This window comes from Neoarius graeffei, chromosome 10, assembly GCF_027579695.1.
Source record: "Neoarius graeffei isolate fNeoGra1 chromosome 10, fNeoGra1.pri, whole genome shotgun sequence".
Lineage (NCBI taxonomy): Eukaryota > Metazoa > Chordata > Actinopteri > Siluriformes > Ariidae > Neoarius > Neoarius graeffei.
The window spans coordinates 74,756,528-74,776,094 of record NC_083578.1 but is presented as its reverse complement, the minus strand read 5'-3'; the positions used below and the strand labels follow the sequence as shown (position 1 = coordinate 74,776,094).

At 40.1% G+C, this 19,567-nt stretch overlaps 1 protein-coding gene across 1 annotated transcript; it reads right to left on the bottom strand.

The window, feature by feature from the left end:
- Positions 1 to 672: 672 nt before the first annotated feature.
- On the bottom strand, positions 673 to 14,987 carry LOC132892605 (sodium-dependent phosphate transport protein 2B-like). Its single transcript, XM_060930896.1, has 13 exons — positions 14,973 to 14,987; positions 6,781 to 6,838; positions 6,596 to 6,664; positions 6,358 to 6,486; positions 5,883 to 6,026; positions 5,661 to 5,772; positions 4,711 to 4,906; positions 4,291 to 4,386; positions 3,582 to 3,702; positions 2,706 to 2,873; positions 1,688 to 1,804; positions 1,356 to 1,480; positions 673 to 1,253 (listed from the first exon to the last, which is right to left on the bottom strand). The coding sequence occupies exons 1-13, from the start codon at positions 14,973 to 14,975 to the stop codon at positions 741 to 743; spliced, it is 1,851 nt and encodes a 616-aa protein (XP_060786879.1). The 5' UTR covers positions 14,976 to 14,987; the 3' UTR covers positions 673 to 740.
- Between the last annotated feature and the right edge of the window lie 4,580 nt (positions 14,988 to 19,567).

Here is a 19,567-nt window from a genome sequence, read left to right as displayed (position 1 = left end):
TTCCGTGGAATCTGCTGTTGTTAGAATGGTTCTACAAGTTCCTCCTGGGACCACATTATAAGAATCATCGAGCAGCCTTGAATACAATTTACCTCAAGCCACATAGGAAACTGCTACACAGCCTACTTCGAGCCCCTTTAAGCAGTGCGTACATTAAATTATACTATATAATAGAGTCCTATAATAGCTATATACTTTATTACATGCTACAGATGTGTTCCAGACACTGTTTGAATGCACAGAAGCCCTTCCCAATTTATTTGGAACTGGAAATAACAAGTAACAGAAAAGTGCCATTACCACTTATTTATTTTAATGCACCTATAATTGAGAGTGGGGCGTATAAGTTCACAACAATTTAACTTACTATGTGAATTTCAGTGAACTCAAAATTTTAAGGCAGCCCTTGCACTAACATTTTTAAGTTAAAACAACAAAATAGTAAGTTCACAACAATTTAACTTACTATGTGAATTTCAGTGAACTCGAAATTTTAAGGCAGCCCTTGCACTAACATTTTTAAGTTAAAACAGCAAAATAGTAAGTTCACAACAATTTAACTTACTATGTGAATTTCAGTGAACTCGAAATTTTAAGGCAGCCCTTGCACTAACATTTTTAAGGTAAAACAACAAAATAGTAAGTTCACAACAATTTAACTTACTATGTGAATTTCAGTGAACTCAAAATTTTAAGGCAGCCCTTGCACTAACATTTTTAAATTAAAACAAAACATTTTTTTACAGTGTGTGGCTCTCCTCATTGTTCACAGAAAGTGCGGGGTCGCCGTACATCTCCAAGTCGTTCATATCTTCATTGTCTGATTCTCCCTTCTTGCAGCACTTGCAACAACAGCAGCAGTGTGCCCCACAGAAGCCCATCACTCTGGTGACAATACGGTCCCATGGTTTGAGCGAATGCAGTGGCCGGGGAAGGAAGTCCCAAGTGTGCAGCACAGGAACCAGGAAGCGTGGGCAGTGTGACTGCATGAAATTCACCACAATCACAAAGATCACCAGTGCCGCCACGGGCACACCAACCCCCACAAGGACCTGCCAGCCAGCAATGGAGAGCCCCAGCACCGTCCAAGGCATAATGAAGAAGCAACCAAACAAGTAGATGATGGCAAGCCAGCGGTATTCGGCTGTGCGGTTACCCAGTGCTTTAGCCAGCCGTATAGGCACACGTGTGAAAGGAAATGGGTACCACAACACTATGCCAAAGATGTTGAAGAAGAAATGGCAAAGAGAGATCTGCACGGAAATGAAACTCATCATGAGTTTGGCATGATATTAATGAGGTCAGTGCACTACAAATGGAAATTTATTCAATGTAATCATCTTTGGAGGGCTGACCTGTAGAGAGTTGGCAAGCGTCTCTCCAGGACTTGCCATGGCAGCAAGAATAGCAGTTGTTGTTGTCCCAATATTGGAGCCAAGCGTAAGGGGATAGGCTCGTTCAATGCTAATGACACCAATACCTGAAAAGAAACATGGAAGTGGTATCAGCTTTTGCACTGATATTTAACAGAATAAAACTAGGACCAGAAAAAAAAAAATGAGGAAAGAAGAAAAATGGAAATGCGATGACCAACTAGCACACTGCCATTTCAAAGACCATTAGATTATTCGATAAGTTGTGTAGTGCACACTTTGTCTGTCGAAGTATTCAAAGTGTTTCAGCTCACCGACAAGAGGTGTAATGGCGGAGGTGAAGGCTGAACTGCTTTGCATGATGAAGGTCATTCCTGCCCCCACCAAGATAGTGACGTAACCAGTGGCCCATCCACATGGAAAGGGGAAATCTGCAAAAAGGAATCCAAAATTGTTACTCAAACCATGTGGTCATACATGTGCTTGGGAAAGCACTGATGATGCCAACGTTAAAACCATCCAACTGTCACCAGAAAATAAAAAGAAACCTTTTCAAATTCACCCAACAAAGCCATAATAGTAATCAGCACATTTTGCTATACTCAGGAATGTAGTGGACATGAGTACTCTTGACATGTCAGCTATAAAGAGAGGTGCCAAATTTCACATTTTTGTGAAATCCAGACATCAGAATGAGGAAGTCTGTGCCGTCCATCATTTACAGGATATCCATTCAGACACTAATCTATGACTAATCCAAAAGGTTTTACTGCTTCCTTTTCACAAATAGAATTGGTGCCTTGACAGTCCACCAAGTTTGTTTGCCAAATCAAAAGTTCACAATATTGAAATAAAGCAAATAAAGCATCTCATCTCATTATCTCTAGCCGCTTTGTCCTTCTACAGGGTCGCAGGCAAGCTGGAGCCTATCCCAGCTGACTACGGGCGAAAGGCGGGGTACACCCTGGACAAGTCGCCAGGTCATCGCAGGGCTGACACATAGACACAGACAACCATTCACACTCACACCTACGGTCAATTTAGAGTCACCAGTTAACCTAACCTGCATGTCTTTGGACTGTGGGGGAAACCGGAGCACCCGGAGGAAACCCACGCGGACACGGGGAGAACATGCAAACTCTGCACAGAAAGGCCCTCGCCGGCTACGGGGCTCGAACCCGGACCTTCTTGCTGTGAGGCGACAGCGCTAACCACTACACCACCGTGCCGCCCAAATAAAGCATTTAATAGGAAATCCTACATTATCTCAAGAATGCAATTCAGTGTAAGTGTCATGCAAGTTATGCAAGTTAATCATTTGTGTATTCTCACCTGTGTTGAGCACCTTCTTAATGACGACAGCCACCTCACCCTTGAGCATGGAGTTGAACAGCGTGACGATGACAATGAGGCATATATAGAGCATCACCACGGACAGAACTAGCAGGATCAGTCCCACAGCCCAGTCAGGCAGATTTGCTGATGCAAAGAGACAAATACCTGTAACACGACAAAAGTTTCAGATTTTCAGCCAATTTCAGTCAAAGGGGTACCAATGCATCACCATTCCATTGGTCCTTTGGTGGTAGTAACTCAAGGATCCTGAAGGCATTGTAAAATTTCCTTGAATGGCTTCAACAGTTCTGATAATGATATATTTCACAAGCCTATCAGAAGAGTATTAAAACATCTTCAAGGTCCTAACACATGTTCAGTCACTTTTATACTAGAAAAACATGTTGATGGAAATCCAGTTACATGAACTGATTATACTTCATTCAGTACAGACAGGATTGAATGCTAATGATGCGATTTGATAATGTTGACTCACTAAAAGGCTAGAGGATGTATGCAAGTTCTACTACAGCCAACAAACTGCAAGCAGGCTTAAATTTCGCTGTCAAATCCAAATGCGACCCCTGACCACAAGCCTTCTTCTCTATTTGGCTGGGCCTTTTTTGTCTGGTTTCGGTGGCCTCAGGTAGTTCAGCCCAAAAAGAAGAATAGCCCCATTGAGCATGTAAGAGTAGAGCGAGGGGGAGGGGAAGATGTTTGCCGAATCATATGCCACTGAAAGAAAACCATTGTTCTCATGGTGCAGTAGTAAATGGGAGTCATGGTCTAATAGTCTGGAGTATGTACACAGGGATGATGAGTAATGATCAAGCTTGGCTGATCCAACCTTCCCACAAAGGACAAGTCACTCACATTTCTCCAAGTTCTTGGTCTGTGTTATGTTCTTCTGTGTCCATGTCTGGTTGCCCACTATCCAGCATGGGACATCAACTGTACAGTTTGCTTCTCCAGGAACGGTGATATTCTCCAGACTCTGAAAAAAAAAAAAATCAACAAGAAAATGTGTAAGTTCACATTCATGTCACCCAGATGTTTATAAACAGAACAACTAATATAAATTGAAGTCAAGTACATACTATTAGTAACCAGGATTTAACTCCATGCTTTTCAAGCTCTTAAACTCCCTTCAGTGGAACACCAAGGCTGTTACATATTAACATTAGTCAAATGTTAGGCCTATATAATGAACATTCTTCTGTCTCCCACTGCTCCCCCCCCCCTGTGAATTAGATTAGATTAGATTAGATAAAACTTTATTGATCCCTTTGGGTGGGTTCCCTCAGGGAAATTAAGATTCCAGCAGCATCATTACAGATAAACAGAGAAAAGAAATAGAGAAAACTTCTAGATAAATTAAAATAAATTAAGTATTTACATATACAAATATAAAAAGAATAAGATATGGGGAAGAGAGGAAGGGGGGAAAGGTGGGGAGAAGGGGGGTGGTAGGAGAGATATTGCACTAGAAATTAAATTAAATTTCTTAATTAAATATAATTTGCTAGAAATTAAAAAGTGGATATCTATAGGTGTCATGTTTGCCAACATTCTCAGTCCTTACTATGACTTTCTCCTTTTTGCACCATATCTTGATCAGGCTTTTGTTTCGAGCAGTGGGATCACCAGTGACTATGGCACTGATGACAGAGCTGTCCAGCTACAAAGAGAGAAAGGAATATGAGTCACAAGGCCAAATTCCAACTTCGTAGCTGTTATTTAGATTTAACCTGTGCAGAATACAGCTGAGGTCACATTCAGAATAAGACCAGTTACTAAATCAGAGTCGAGAAGTCATGCTGTCAGAAGAACAACAGCAACATTCCAGAATGGACATTCAACTGAAATGGATTTGATTTCATTGATAGGCTCAGTGAGCTAATCTGAGATCAAGTCATTCAAAGCCATTCTTTTAAGTCACAATTGGGTTGTCTCTTTAATCTTGAGATGCTACAGTAAGTCCTTCAGATTTTTTTTTTTTTACCTTAATGATGTACTTGGTGAGTGGTTCAGTGATGACTTTGAGCAAGTCTGGGGCATCCTGGTCTGTCTTGATTTGGAATGAGTCAACGAGGTATTTGGTGAGCTTGTACAAGACACCAGTGGCTGCTTCCAGAGGCAGCAACACCAACGCAGACAGCCAGTTAAAAAAGTCATGTACTGTGGCTCCTGCAAATGCCCTGGGACACACAAAGAAAAAATACATTAGATAATGAAAAGCTGGATATTTGACTGAAAATTTTTGAGATCAGACCCGAAATCTTAAACATTACTCAATACTTCAGGAATTATTTGACAAAGAGATGTTCCAGTTCCAGTGAAAATTACAAATTCATTTGTAGAGTTCTCAGGTCTCAGCAAAATTTCTAGCCCAACTTCATCTCAGAAAACACACAGAAAAACTGAAACTAGTCCTAAAACATTCATGAATTAGAAAGGTCTGTTTTTCCTCCTTTTTTCATTTTTTTTTCTTTGAAAAAATAAGTTCACTGTGTTACACACACATTTCTGACATGCGGTATCTGCAATGCACAGGTTTGTCATCACCACAGGCACAGACATTTTCAACCTGATAATCTCCTTTCCCCCCTTTACAAATATTTAAACTATATCTTACAACAGAAATGGTTCTGCACATCATAAATACATTGTTTGCATTTACACTTCATCTGTTTTAGCCCAAGTTTGCAATTTGATTATCTTTAATTCAAGAAACGTGCTTTAAACCAAGGTCTACAGCAGAAACAAAAAGAACAAAAAAACAAACAAACCACAGAATCAACCTCCACCTGCAACCTTGTTCCAAAACTACCCCAATTTAGTGTAAAAACCACAACCTTCTGAGGGTTACATTAAAGTTTACTAAGGTGGCCTTTTACATTTACAAAGCAATCTAAATTCTTTGGAGATGCAAATATGGCAAGTTATGTCTACCTGCGGAACTTGTTACGGTCTCTAGTCTGCATCACAGCCACGATGGTATTGGTGATGGAGGTACCGATGTTAGCACCCATAATGATAGGCACTGCTGACTGCACATCCAGTACTGAAAAAACACAAGAAACACTCTTAAATCCCAAGGAAACATTATTTAAAAGTCCATTCACCACAAGTTCTTATACCACATCATTTGGACAAAATAAAAAGTGCACTCACTGTTAGCTGACACCATGCCAACCACAATGGATGAAGAAATGCTGGAGCTCTGAACCAGCACCGTAACCCCAACACCAATCAGGAGCCCTGCTGCAGGGTTGGACAACACCGCGTACTTTTGAAAGGCATCTCCAGCTACTTTTCCTGTATTTAAAGGAAAAAAAAAACAAAACACACACACATCCATGAAATGTCACCTACGCGCAGATACATGCACATCTAAATAAATGAAAAGACAAGAAAATTTCAAAACACTCCACACATTTAGTACAATCATAGTAGATAGCAGTAATGAGCTGTACTCTACTGTAAAAGCTGTAATCAAAACTGTACAATAAAAAATTGTGACCTTTCCATAACATTCCATCTGATTTACAACTGAATCTGATATATTTATAAAACTTAATAATAATAATAATGTTACAAATTTAATTAATAACATAATTCAAAACCCAACCCAATTCTTGCTACTTACCACCAAGCAGGTGACATGCAGAGCTCAGAACATCTAGGGAGCAAACCAACAAGTAAAGGAATACAACCAAGAGAATGCCCTTTCCAGTCAAGGTCACCACTCTGAGAACTTTCCCCTTTGTGTCCAATTCTGCACGGAAGAACCAGAAATGAAAGATTGTTTCATATCCAGCACTCTTTTGCACACATGCCTCATCTCTGGAGACTACTGAGCATTACAGTCTGGCGTGGCAGCTCACCTGACCATTTGGGCCCTATGTCCTGGAGCTCAGGAAGGTTCCATGGGTCCTCTGATTGAGAATGCAAATCTGTATAAAGGAGCAGAAATATTACGGATCATGGGTGAGATGGAGAAAAGGAAAAGATTGAAAGAACAAAGGGAAAAACATTTTCCATGGTGGCACTAATAAAAGAAGACATGTACCAAGATCTGGTGGAGAGACTGAAGTGTCATTTCCAATCTCTGGCCGTGGAGCCACTGCCTGGAGGAGATTCAAAACAAAACAAAACAAACTACATTTTAGGCAAAAATAGTAAACAACAGTTTCATAGTAGCAGCTTTTAAAACCTACTGACTGACAAACACAAGATTTCTCTCACACTGTCCAGGTAATACTGTATAACGCATCAGTGCCTGCCCGTGTACTACTGTCAGTCAGTCAAGTTTATTTGTATAGCGCTTTTAACAATAAACAAACATTGTCGCAAAGCAGCTTTACAGAATTTAAATGACTTAAAACATGAGCTAATTTTGTCTCTAACCTATCCCCAATGAGCAAGCCTGTGGCGACGGTGGCAAGGAAAAACTCCCTCAGACGACATGAGGAAGAAACCTCGAGAGGAACCAGACTCAAAAGGGAACCCATCCTCATTTGGGCAACAACAGACAGCATGACTATAACATTAACAGTTTTAACATGAAGACAGTTTCGTTGAGGTTATAAACTCTTCATTGCGCTGTTGTTTTCATACAGTATGTGCTACTGTAGTGTCATTTATGTACTATATTTTCCTAGCTAGGTCTACTTTTAGCTTTTCCCATGGAAATCCTATAATAATAATAATAATAATAATAATAATTTGGGGCGGCATGGTGGTGTAGTGGCTAGCGCTGTCGCCTCACAGCAAGAAGGTCCGGGTTCGAGCCCCGTGGCCGACGAGGGCCTTTCTGTGCGGAGTTTGCATGTTCTCCCCGTGTCCGCGTGGGTTTCCTCCGGGTGCTCCGGTTTCCCTCACAGTCCAAAGACATGCAGGTTAGGTTAACTGGTGACTCTAAATTGACCGTGAGTGTGAATGGTTGTCTGTGTCTATGTGTCAGCCCTGTGATGACCTGGCGACTTGTCCAGGGTGTACCCCGCCTTTCGCCCGTAGTCAGCTGGGATAGGCTCCAGCTTGCCTGCGACCCTGTAGAAGGATAAAGCGGCTAGAGATAATGAGATGAGATGAGACAATCAGATATAATTACTTTTATGAGGAGATGAGATGGGAAAATTATAAAATTATTACCTGCTCAAAATGTATCTCTTTAGACTTTTTTTTAAAAATTAAAAATAACTCACATCTTTAAGGCAGATCAACAAGTCAAAAATAAATAAAGTACTCCAAAAGGAGGCTGCGTGTGTGTGTTTACCGATTCGTAAAGTTGTAGAAAGGCTATAAAATAGGAAGAATAGATCCCTGTTCTTACCTGTTGGATTGAGCTTAAAGCAGCTTTAAGTCCTGAGCAGTGAAGCAGAGGCCACCTGAGCTACCTGTCGGAGTCGGGGCGCGTGCTGCTTTTATACAGCACACCTGACGCACCCCTCCCCCACTTACCGAGCGCGCGCTCTGCAGCCACACGGAGGCAGGTTATAGTTTTATGAGCGCCAGTAAACAGCCTATGGACAATGTTCAGGTTCAATAATATGATAAAAGGCTGTAACACAGCAAACCTGTAGATTTTTTTTTTTGCATAGGCTCTAATACCCAATCAGTGGAAAAGATAATTAAACCTGTGTTATTTATTAGTGGAAATATTACTGATGTTATTAATCAGTTCCGTGCGCCCTCTTCTGGTCGAAGGAGAAAACGGTCAGGCTCCAGGTCTGTTCATCACTGCTGAAAAACTGTTAATTAAAGTCATCATTTCGTGCATCAATGCATGTCCATGTACACTACCGTTCGAAAGTTTGGGGTCACCCAGACAATTTTGTGTTTTCCATGAAAAGTCACACTTTTATTTACCACCATAAGTTGTAAAATGAATAGAAAATATAGTCGAGACATTTTTCTGGCCATTTTGAGCATTTAATCGACCCCACAAATGTGATGCTCCAGAAACTCAATCTGCTCAAAGGAAGGTCAGTTTTATAGCTTCTCTAAAGAGCTAAACTGTTTTCAGCTGTGCTAACATGATTGTACAAGGGTTTTCTAATCATCCATTAGCCTTCTGAGGCAATGAGCAAACACATTGTACCATTAGAACACTGGAGTGATAGTTGCTGGAAATGGGCCTCTATACACCTATGGAGATATTGCACCAAAAACCAGACATTTGCAGCTAGAATAGTCATTTACCACATTAGCAATGTATAGAGTGTATTTCTGATTAGTTTAAAGTGATCTTCATTGAAAAGAACAGTGCTTTTCTTTCAAAAATAAGGACATTTCAAAGTGACCCCAAACTTTTGAATGGTAGTGTATTATTAATGTTCATGTGCTATTGTGTCATTTATGTGCCACTGTAACCTCCTGACATCTGTGCTATTATATTGTTATGACTTATTGTACTGACATTTATGTGCTATTCTACTGTTATTAGTGCTGTTGTACTGCCATTTCTGATACTGTACTGTAATTTATGTGCTACTGTACTGTCATTTTTGTTTTTGTTCTTGGCTGGGCTACTGTTAGTTCCTGCCATGCAAATAATAAAAAAATAATAAAAATAATAACATTTTATGATTAAAAATAATAAAATATGCATTATAATATTAATTTATTACAATAATAATAAAACATCCTATAATACAACAACAACAACAATAATAATAAATTGGTAGAAGTAAAAAGGCAAGACCTGGAACTGTGACTTTATTGTTTAAACAGGTACATTGTTATGAAGTAACAATTTCTTCTTTTTTTTTTGTATTGTATGTATTTCACTTCATGCTCAGTATCCAGCAACTGACATAAATTATAAGATGTAACTGACAACTTATTTGACTAAATATTATTATTATTATCATTATTATTCTGATTTTGTTTGTCTCATGACTATTTGCCATTTTCAAAATATACCTGTGTGTCTATCTATCTGTCTGTAGCTGCTTATCCTGTTTGACAGGGTCGCAGGCAAGCTGGAGCCTATCCCAGCTGACTATGGGCGAGAGGTGGGGTACACCCTGGACAAGTTGCCAGGTTATCACAGGGCTGACACATAGAGACAAACAACCATTCACACCTACGGTCAATTTAGAGCCACCAATTAGCCTAACCTGCATGTCTTTGGACTGTGGGGGAAACCGGAGCACCCGGAGGAAACCCACGCAGACATGGGGAGAACATGCAAACTCCACACAGAAAGGCCCTCGCCGGCTGCTGGGCTTGAACCCAGGACCTTCTTGCTGTGAGGCGACAGTGCTAACCACTACACCACTGTGCCACCCATATATATGATATTAAATGGTTGCGTGAAGATATGAAGTTTATCTTCGAGTGGTGAATGCATTTTTCATGAATGAACGAAGTGAACAAATGAAAATATTTTCAACATGAGAAGATAAACTTCATATCATCGCACCACCATAAATTTTTTTTTTAGATTATATGGACACATCCACAAAAAATATACAAGTTAATTAAAAGACTTTTAAATTTGAACCGGTTCACCATTTTGACAATGCACGTCCAGAACAAACAAAAAGTGCCCAAATTTATCAAAACAATTAACTGATTTTCTCATGACTGACATACAGAGATTTATGCCACAGTTTTGGTTTTCCATGTCTCAGATGTAGCTCTTATGAAAAATATGAGTGGCATATTTCCCAGTAAAACACTCATGTCCATTTAAAAAAAATAAATAAATAAATTTTATATATATATATATATATATATATATATATATATATATATATATATGCGCTATCAGCTCATATACCATGAGAAGAGAAAAATATGGAAAAAAAGTATTTGATGGCAATAACGTATCTTTTTTAATTTTTTCAAGAATTATTATTATAACATTTTTCACAAATTGCTGCTGTCATTTCACCAGTTTGTTTACATTCTAAGCGGAAATTATTTTGTCAGATGTTTTGTACAAAGTTTTTATTTACTGAATTTCCAAAAAATAAAAATGCTCTGTTTCTTAAAATCCAGTGACTGTGGATAGAATAAAACATTTAGCTATTCCACTCAATCTCGTCATACATGGCTTGTTGCCAACTCAGCGGCTATCAGCTTATGTACAACTTGATTTCATGGAATAACTGATTTAAAAAAATAAATTAAAAACGCACACACACACTGCAGAAATATTGGCACTTGGTAAAAATGGGTTTAAAAAGTCATTAACTTAATCTTGCACTGTAAATATGAAAGTTTACATTTCTTTTATTGTGCATTAAATTTCAAGCAATAAATATCCGATTGCTATTATTATATAATACTATTATTATAATATTATTATGGGTGGCACGGTGGTGTAGTGGTTAGCGCTGTCGCCTCACAGCAAGAAGGTCCGGGTTCGATCCCCGTGGCCGGCGAGGGCCTTTCTGTGCGGAGTTTGCATGTTCTCCCCGTGTCCGCGTGGGTTTCCTCCGGGTGCTCCAGTTTCCCCCACAGTCCAAAGACATGCAGGTTAGGTTAACTGGTGACTCTAAATTGACCGTAGGTGTGAGTATGAATGGTTGTCTATGTGTCAGCCCTGTGATGACCTGGCGACTTGTCCAGGGTGTACCCCGCCTTTCGCCCGTAGTCAGCTGGGATAGGCGCCAGCTTGCCTGCGACCCTGTAGAAGGATAAAGCGGCTACAGATAATGAGATGAGATGAGTACACATTGATTAATAATTGTCACACTCATACATACACAACACTCATGCATTCTCTCAACACACACACTCTCCCCCTACCCCTCTCATGCACCACATTTCTATATTTACATGTAACACACTCACTCATACACAACACTTATGCACTCTCTTAACACATTGTCTATCTCACTCTCACACACACCACACAATTTGTGCACTACATTTCTATATTTACATGTAACATTCATACACTCTCAACACAGACACACAACTCATGCACTAAATTTTTATATTTAAATGTAACACTCATGCACTGTCTTAACACTCTCTCTCTCTCATATATGAACACATATTTCACTCTCTTAACACACACTATGTCTTTCTCTCACTCACTATAAGATACAACTCATGCACTCTCAACACACACACACACACCACACTGTAAAACCCGATAAGGTCACTGAGCTCAAAAATTTTATTGAAACCGATTATGTAAAAATTTTGAGGTAAGTAACTACATTTTTTAAGGTAAGATTTCTTAAAAATTACAATTAAGTGTAACTATAGTGTAATTTTTAAGAAATCTTACATTAAAAAATTTAGTTACTTACCTCAAAAATTTTTACGTAATCGGTTTCAATAAAATTTTTGAGCTCAGTGACCTTATCGGGTTTTACAGTGCACTCATGCATGATGCACTACATTTCTATATTTACATGTAACACACTCACTGGTATACACAACACTCATGCACTCTCAACACACACTCACCCATGCACTACATTTCTATATTCACATGTGGGTGATTCTATAATTTGGGGTACATTTCGCCGTAAGAAAAAAATAAAAAAACATTGTTTTTCAGTGAATCAACCAGTCTTACAAGTTAGCATAATCCTTCAGGGTAACATATCCAGTTGTTGCAAAGCTTAATCATTAACCATTTTTTCTATTTTTAATGAAATAAAATGTTTTTCCTTCCAAGCTTGTCAACTAAGTTACGGACAAACTGATATGATTTCAATCATTTGGCGGAATCTTACACTTAAAGTAAAATTAGATTTGAAGACATATTTAGCCTTTTCTGCCAGATATACAATATTTTTTTTTTAAATATATTTTATTCATTAAAATTTCCCCAGTATGTAAGTAATTCGACTACAACTGTTATTAGGACCATGATTTTTTCATTTACAAAACTGCCATACCAGTCATTTTCACAATTTAAAGAAAAGGCTGCCAAAGTTCACAACTGGTCACATCTATACCAATCATCACGTTATGTTATAGACCTCATTTTCATTCTTTTAACTTGACAAATGTAAGTGTAACTTAGTTGATGATGGAGGTAATGCGGATGACACAAGTAACTTAGTTTGCGCTGTTTTTCAGCTGCTGACACCTATTTCAAATAGATTTTAAAATACTAAATTAACTTGTATAGTGAAAAAGTAAGATGCACTCTATTAACTACAGTATTCATTGAGATAGGCAGACTGATAATGACAATGATGTAGTGAAAATTACTGATGTCAGAGAGCACTGGAGTTGCCTGTCACACCTGGTCCCCTTTAAAGGAACCAGACTCAGTCCTCTTTAAGTGGACCAAAAAGTGGACCAACAGAAAAAGAACTCAGTTCTTTTTGTGTTCACACTGTGAATTTATTACAAAGAGGACTGGGTTCTCTTTCTGATCCAGTTAAGCTTTGATGGGGCCTCAGTCCTCTTTCTGTTCACACCAGGTCCTCTAGAGCCCTCAGACCCCAGTGCATGGAATTCAGGGTAATATTCTCTTGAATCAAAATGTCTGCTGCCATGCTTGCCCTGCTGTATTCTTTGATCAAAATACTGCGGATTAAGAAAAATAAATGTATTTTATATATATATATATATATATATATATATATATATATATATATATATATATATATATAAATTTTTGGGGGCTTTTTTCACCTTTATTGGATAGGACAGTGTAGAGACAGGAAATGAGCAGGAGAGAGACGGGGAGGGATCGGGAAATTACCTCGGGTCGGAATATATATATATAAATACTTTATATATATATAAAAAAATAGTTTTATATATATCAGGGATGAGAATGAAAAAAACAGGGCGGGGCCCATGGCCCAGGGGGGCGTGGCCCAGGGGTTCCGGGGCTAATGATTTTTGGCTATTTTATTTATTTATTTTCTTTATTATTAGACAGGGAGATTATTAGACACGGATATTATTAGACAGGGATATTATTATTAGACAAGGATATTATTAGACAGGGAGATTATTATTAGACAGGGAGATTATTATTAGACAGGGAGATTATTATTAGACAGGGAGATTACTATTAGACAGGGAGATTACTATTAGACAGGGAGATTACTATTAGACAGGGAGATTCTTTTGTGTAATCTGAGCTGAAGTGGGTTTTGTGCTTTGGTTTTTTGGGGCGAACGCGTGCTCTCTCTGCCATGCCGATCCTGTAGGCTGCGCTGACTCAGCTGAAAACTCTGGTCCTCGAGAAAAGAGATAAAAGCCCGCCCACACTGAAAGCTGATTGGCTTATTTTGCTGAGTAACCCAATCAGGATGCTCTTTGTCTGGCATGCGCTACATGAACAAGCACACAGTCTCCCTCGCGCGCGCACATTCTAAGATGCGTGATGCAGACCTTAATGTTGCGCGCGCACGCTCAAAAACGATCATTTTGGTCTGAAAAAGTCGGAAATCCGCCGATCGGCGGAAAATTCTCATCCCTGATATATATATATATATAAAAATTATTGTGGCCGACTCATCAGTCAGTAAGTTCAGAGAACTGTAAAGCGGCTGTGGTAAATTCCAAAAGGAAGTTGAGTTTCCCTGCTACAGTCACGTGACCAACTACGGCAAACGAAGAAGGTTAAATTACAGTGAAAAAGGCGAAGTGAACCCAGTGCGCTTTTTGTTCACAATGCGCAGATTAGGCGAACCGTACCGTTGATTTTTAGCGAACCGTACTGAGGTGTTTTTAGCGTTGTCTCCTGAGGTGGTCTCAGTTCGGTTCGCTTTAAAGGGGTCTGGGTACGGTTGGAGTGTTCACATATGCGCAAAAAATGCTGAGTCATCGATCTGAGTTCGGTTAGATGGCTGAAAGGGACCAAGTGTGAAAACACCCTCAGTTCAGTTCGCTTTAAAGGGGTCTGGGTACGGTTGGAGTGTTCATAATGCGCAAAAAATGCTGAGTCATCGATCTGAGTTCGGTTAGATGGCTGAAAGGGACCAAGTGTGAAAACACCCATAGTCCATCTCGCTGTCATCCATGCTGATGTGGATCAGATTGTCCAGCGAGTCTTCTCATAGCGTTACCCAGTCTGTGTAACTTAGTTGACAGGTAACTTAGTTGACAATTTCCATGTTTTGTCTCATAACTTCCTTAGCTAATGTAGCATTGCTAAGCACATGGCATTTTCTTAAAGAGGTTAACAGCTTTTTTAATCAAGTAAGTTAATTAAAATATCAAAACCCATGATTATATGAGTAACTTAGTTGATGCTTAATTAATATACTCCCAGACCATATGTAATTTTAGATCAAATATTGAAGAAAATTAGAGGAGACTCACCATGATGCATTCAAAATGCCCGCCAGAGAGGAAGGCGTCACCACACAGGGCTGGTCACATGGTGTTGGAGCAAACCATTTTTGGGTTTCAGCGGGGGAGTCTTGTTAGTAACTTATGCCATGTACACACGTAGCCGGGTATTTTTAAAACCGAACATTCCCCCCCCTCCGTTTATAAAAATGTTTTATCCACACCACCTCGTCTTCGAAAAAAATCCCTTCCACACATAACCGAACATCTGCGTTTTCAATCACTTTCATAAGCATTCCAAACCTGTAGATGGCTATTTCCCCAAATCCTACCCCCTAATCACATCGCCTGTGCTCTTGGAGCAGTAGTTGGGCTTCTAAAATTAAACATGTAAATAGCACCTGCACAATAATTAACGCTTTCAAGGCACTACTCCGATCCATTACTCTTTAGCTAGCCGCACACTACGCCGATTTTCAGCGTACCGAGCCAACTGAAGTCGCGAGTCAGGCGTAAAGACTAGTTTTCGATGGTACCGACTCATCTCACAGCTGATTCGAAAAACTAATCGGGAGCCAGACTGATCGGCGAGAGTCGCTAGCAATAGCCAATCATATCTTTCGCATATAACACGTGACATCATTAAACACAATTTCTAGCGCGAGAAATACGTGTTGGTAGCACCTAATGCAGGTATATACTGTAATTCCATAGACTGAAGCTTTATCCATAGACACAGTGGGCTGGAAAGCCACTCTGCTCAAGTTGTGTGGCTGAATTCCAAATCGCTTTAACTCCCCTATATAAGTGCACTATTTAAGGTTGGGAATAATAGCTCATGCAGCCTAGATAGTGCGCTACATATTCCGTGTTGTGTCATTTGTAATTCAGCCTGTAGCATCTTCAAGTCTTGGATTTAACAGTAAGTATATCCAATAGCCAATCACAAAGCTATTAAGTTGTCACGTGTCGCTTCAATCGCGACTGCACTCGTCAACAGTCGGGGGATATGTGCGTGCCCTGTCGGGAGTCGGCTCTGAAATGGGTCGGTTCGGTACCGCGTGGATCGCCGTGGTGTGCGGCTAGCTTAAGTCCATGCTTAATCTGGCTTCTGCAGTAAACAAAGGTCGCACGTTTGACGTCAGGGCAGATTTGTTGTCATTTTTTTGGCGCAGATTGTGACGTTCTAAAACGCAAAACTCCGGTTATCTCTGTCTACACGAAAAGGCATACACGGAGTTTTCAAAAATCTTCACTTTGCCCGGAGTTTTTTTTAAATATTCGTTTTTGATGTGTTTTCATGTGGATGACAGGCCAAAACGTAGAAAAATATCTTCGATTTAGCAGATACCCGGCTACGTGTTGACATAAATTTTGCGGACAGCGGTAAAATTAATATTTTAAGTATTAAGATGTTAAAATGTAATATGAAATTATTATTTTCTCCTAGTACTTAACACCCTTAAGAACATTATAAAATAATATTATTGACTTTGATGTTTTTTAATGATTCATTTTGAACACAAAATAGTGAAACAGGAAATCGGACATGGAAAAAATGAAAACTAAGAATATTATGATAGATTTTAATTACTAATAATCAAAAAATATGTTAAATGTTTTTATAGTTATATTGCATGATGTGTATACATGCTTAAAATGTGAAATTCCATGGAATGTACCCCAAATTATAGAATCGCCCATATAACACACACAACACTCATGCACTCTGAACTCTGTCACACACACACACAACTTATGCACTTCATTTGTGTATTTATATGTAACATATCTTCACACACACACACACACACACACACACACACACACACACACACACACAGTGGCGATCCTAGAGTGATTTACTCCCCGGGCGAAACCCCCAGCTGGCGCCCCCCCGCCCGTCTTGTTTTTTTTTTTTTTCGGGGTTTTTTTTGGGGGGACCGTTTTTTTTTTTTTTGCGCCCGAGCTCGTGCGGCCCCCCCCCCCCGTGTTGGGCTCTGTATTAGCCAACAGAATGTTAACAGCTTTAGGTGGTCGTTTAAACATTTCTCGTCGTGTGTTGTACGTCGCGGACACGGCCCGTTATAAATGTGCTGTTACCAGAATGGCAATGATCAAGTAGTAATGTATTACTTAAGACTCTGTGTAATGTCATAGTAGTGTAGTACTATGGTAGTAAAGTCTTTTTGATGACTAGTACAACGTTCCGCTGGCGGGATTGTGCATATTATGGGGCTACGACAAGTTAGGCACACACACACACTGATGACGTCACCTGCGCAACTTTGGTATTGGGCTTCCCCATCCAAAATGTTCACACACACACACACACACCCGCCCGTCTTGGTTTTTTTCGGGGTTTTTTTGGGGGGGAACCTTTTTTTTTGTGTGTGTGTGTGTGTGTGTGTGTGTGTTTTTTTCGCACCCCGCCCGTCTTGTTTTTTTTTTTTCGGGGGGTTAAGTAATACATATTACTTAAGACTCTGTGTAATGTCATATAGTAGTGTAGTACTATGGTAGTAAAGTCTTTTTGATGACTAGTAGAACGTTCCGCTGGCGGGATTGTGCGTATTATGGGGCTACGACAAGTTAGGCGCACACACACACTGATGACGTCACCTGCGCAACTTTGGTATTGGGCTTCCCCATCCAAAATGTTCACACACACACACACACACACACCCGCCCGTCTTGGTTTTTTTCGGGGTTTTTTTGGGGGGGGACCTTTTTTTTTTGGGGGGGGGGGGGGGGGGGTGTTTTTTTTTTTCGCGCCCCGCCCGTCTTGTTTTTTTTTTTTCGGGGGGTTAAGTAATACATATTACTTAAGACTCTGTGTAATGTCATATAGTAGTGTAGTACTATGGTAGTAAAGTCTTTTTGATGACTAGTACAACGTTCCGCTGGCGGGATTGTGCGTATTATGGGGCTACGACAAGTTAGGCGCACACACACACTGATGACGTCACCTGCGCAACTTTGGTATTGGGCTTCCCCTTCCAAAATGTTCACACACACACACACACACACACACCCGCCCGTCTTGTTTTTTTTTTTTTCGGGGTTTTTTTTGGGGGGGGGCCATTTTTTTTTTTTTTCGCGCCCGCGCTTGTGCTGCCCCCCGCGATGCCGCCCCGGGCGGCTGCCCGGTCGGACCGCCCCCAGGACCGCCCCTGCACACACACAATTCGTATGCTACAGCTCATCTATATCTACATGCAGTGCACATACTTTCCCCCTCTCTCTCTCTCACACACACACCACTCATGCACTACACCTCATCTATGTCATGTGTTAGTGTGGCACTTTCACTCACACACACACATTTTGTAACTCAACACATTTAGTTTGTACAGTACTTACAATGGACAATATCACAACATGTTGTAAGTGTTATGTTGTATGTCTGAGTTAAGTATACAAGTATTTTCCTTTTCCTGAGCAAAGCACTCTTTATTCAAGCCTGACTAATATCCTTACTACTTCCCAGGTGCCTGGGACAGGTGATCTTTTAGTTTTTACTTTTGCATTTTAGTAGTGATCGTTAAAATCCTGATGCTTAACTAGAGTAAACAAGTTGGATGGTTTCTTTGTTTTGCAGATGCTTTATGTTACATAAATAAAACATAAATAAAAATAATACATTAATTTCTGACCTCTTGGCTCACATCGGTTTTGTTCATGAGTTGGGCATCAGATACATCAGAATACAGGAAATCAAATCTAGCTAATTCAAAATTTCCCGGGGGAGGACCCCCAGAACCCCCCCCCCCCCCCCCTTTTAGTCACAGCATGGCCACCCCTTGTATATCCTTGGCCCCCCTTTGGCCACCCCATTTTAAAACATCCTGGCTACGCCACTGTTTAAGAACGTAGCCTTTGGACCTAGCCATGGTGAAACTGCAAACAAACAGAAGGCCTGCGGCATATAATCAGGCTGCATTAGAACAGAACTTGCTCAAAGTTTTTTTTTAATTATTATTATTTTATTATTTTTTTATAGGCCTACATAGCCTGTATTTTCCATTCATTTTTTATTATGTTCCAAATAGACACTAAACAAACAAACAAAAAAAATCCAGCAATCATGAATGATACGCCCTCATTGTGTAAGCACGTCTTCAACTACAAAGCCGACACGGAAACCTGGGTTCATCATTAAAAAGGCATTCGACGCGCCTTGCGCTCCACAAAGTCGTCGACTATTTGAGGGATGTTATGCGCTCTTGCTCGCTCATTCTCAACTGATAAAATGGCCAATCCACAGAGTCTCTCTTGACCCATTGCGCTCCTGAGATAATTTATCAATTTTAATTTGGAGAAAGAGCGCTCTGCTGTCACAACTGAGACGGGGAGAGTGAGAAAAAGCAAGAAGGTTGTGCACACCTCACTAAATGTAAAAGTTACTGCTGGATGATCTACTACCAGCAACCTGGCCAGGCTAAGCACAGATGTGTGTCTCGCTATCTGCTCCTTGAAACAAGCCCTAAATGACACTAGTTGGCCAGGAAAGCTGGAGTCAATATCCCAACTATAGTGATCACACAGTTGACAGGCCGCTTCGTATAGCTCCTTGGCATGCTGGGGCGTATTTGGATGAATAGCCTCAAACAAATGAGCAGTCC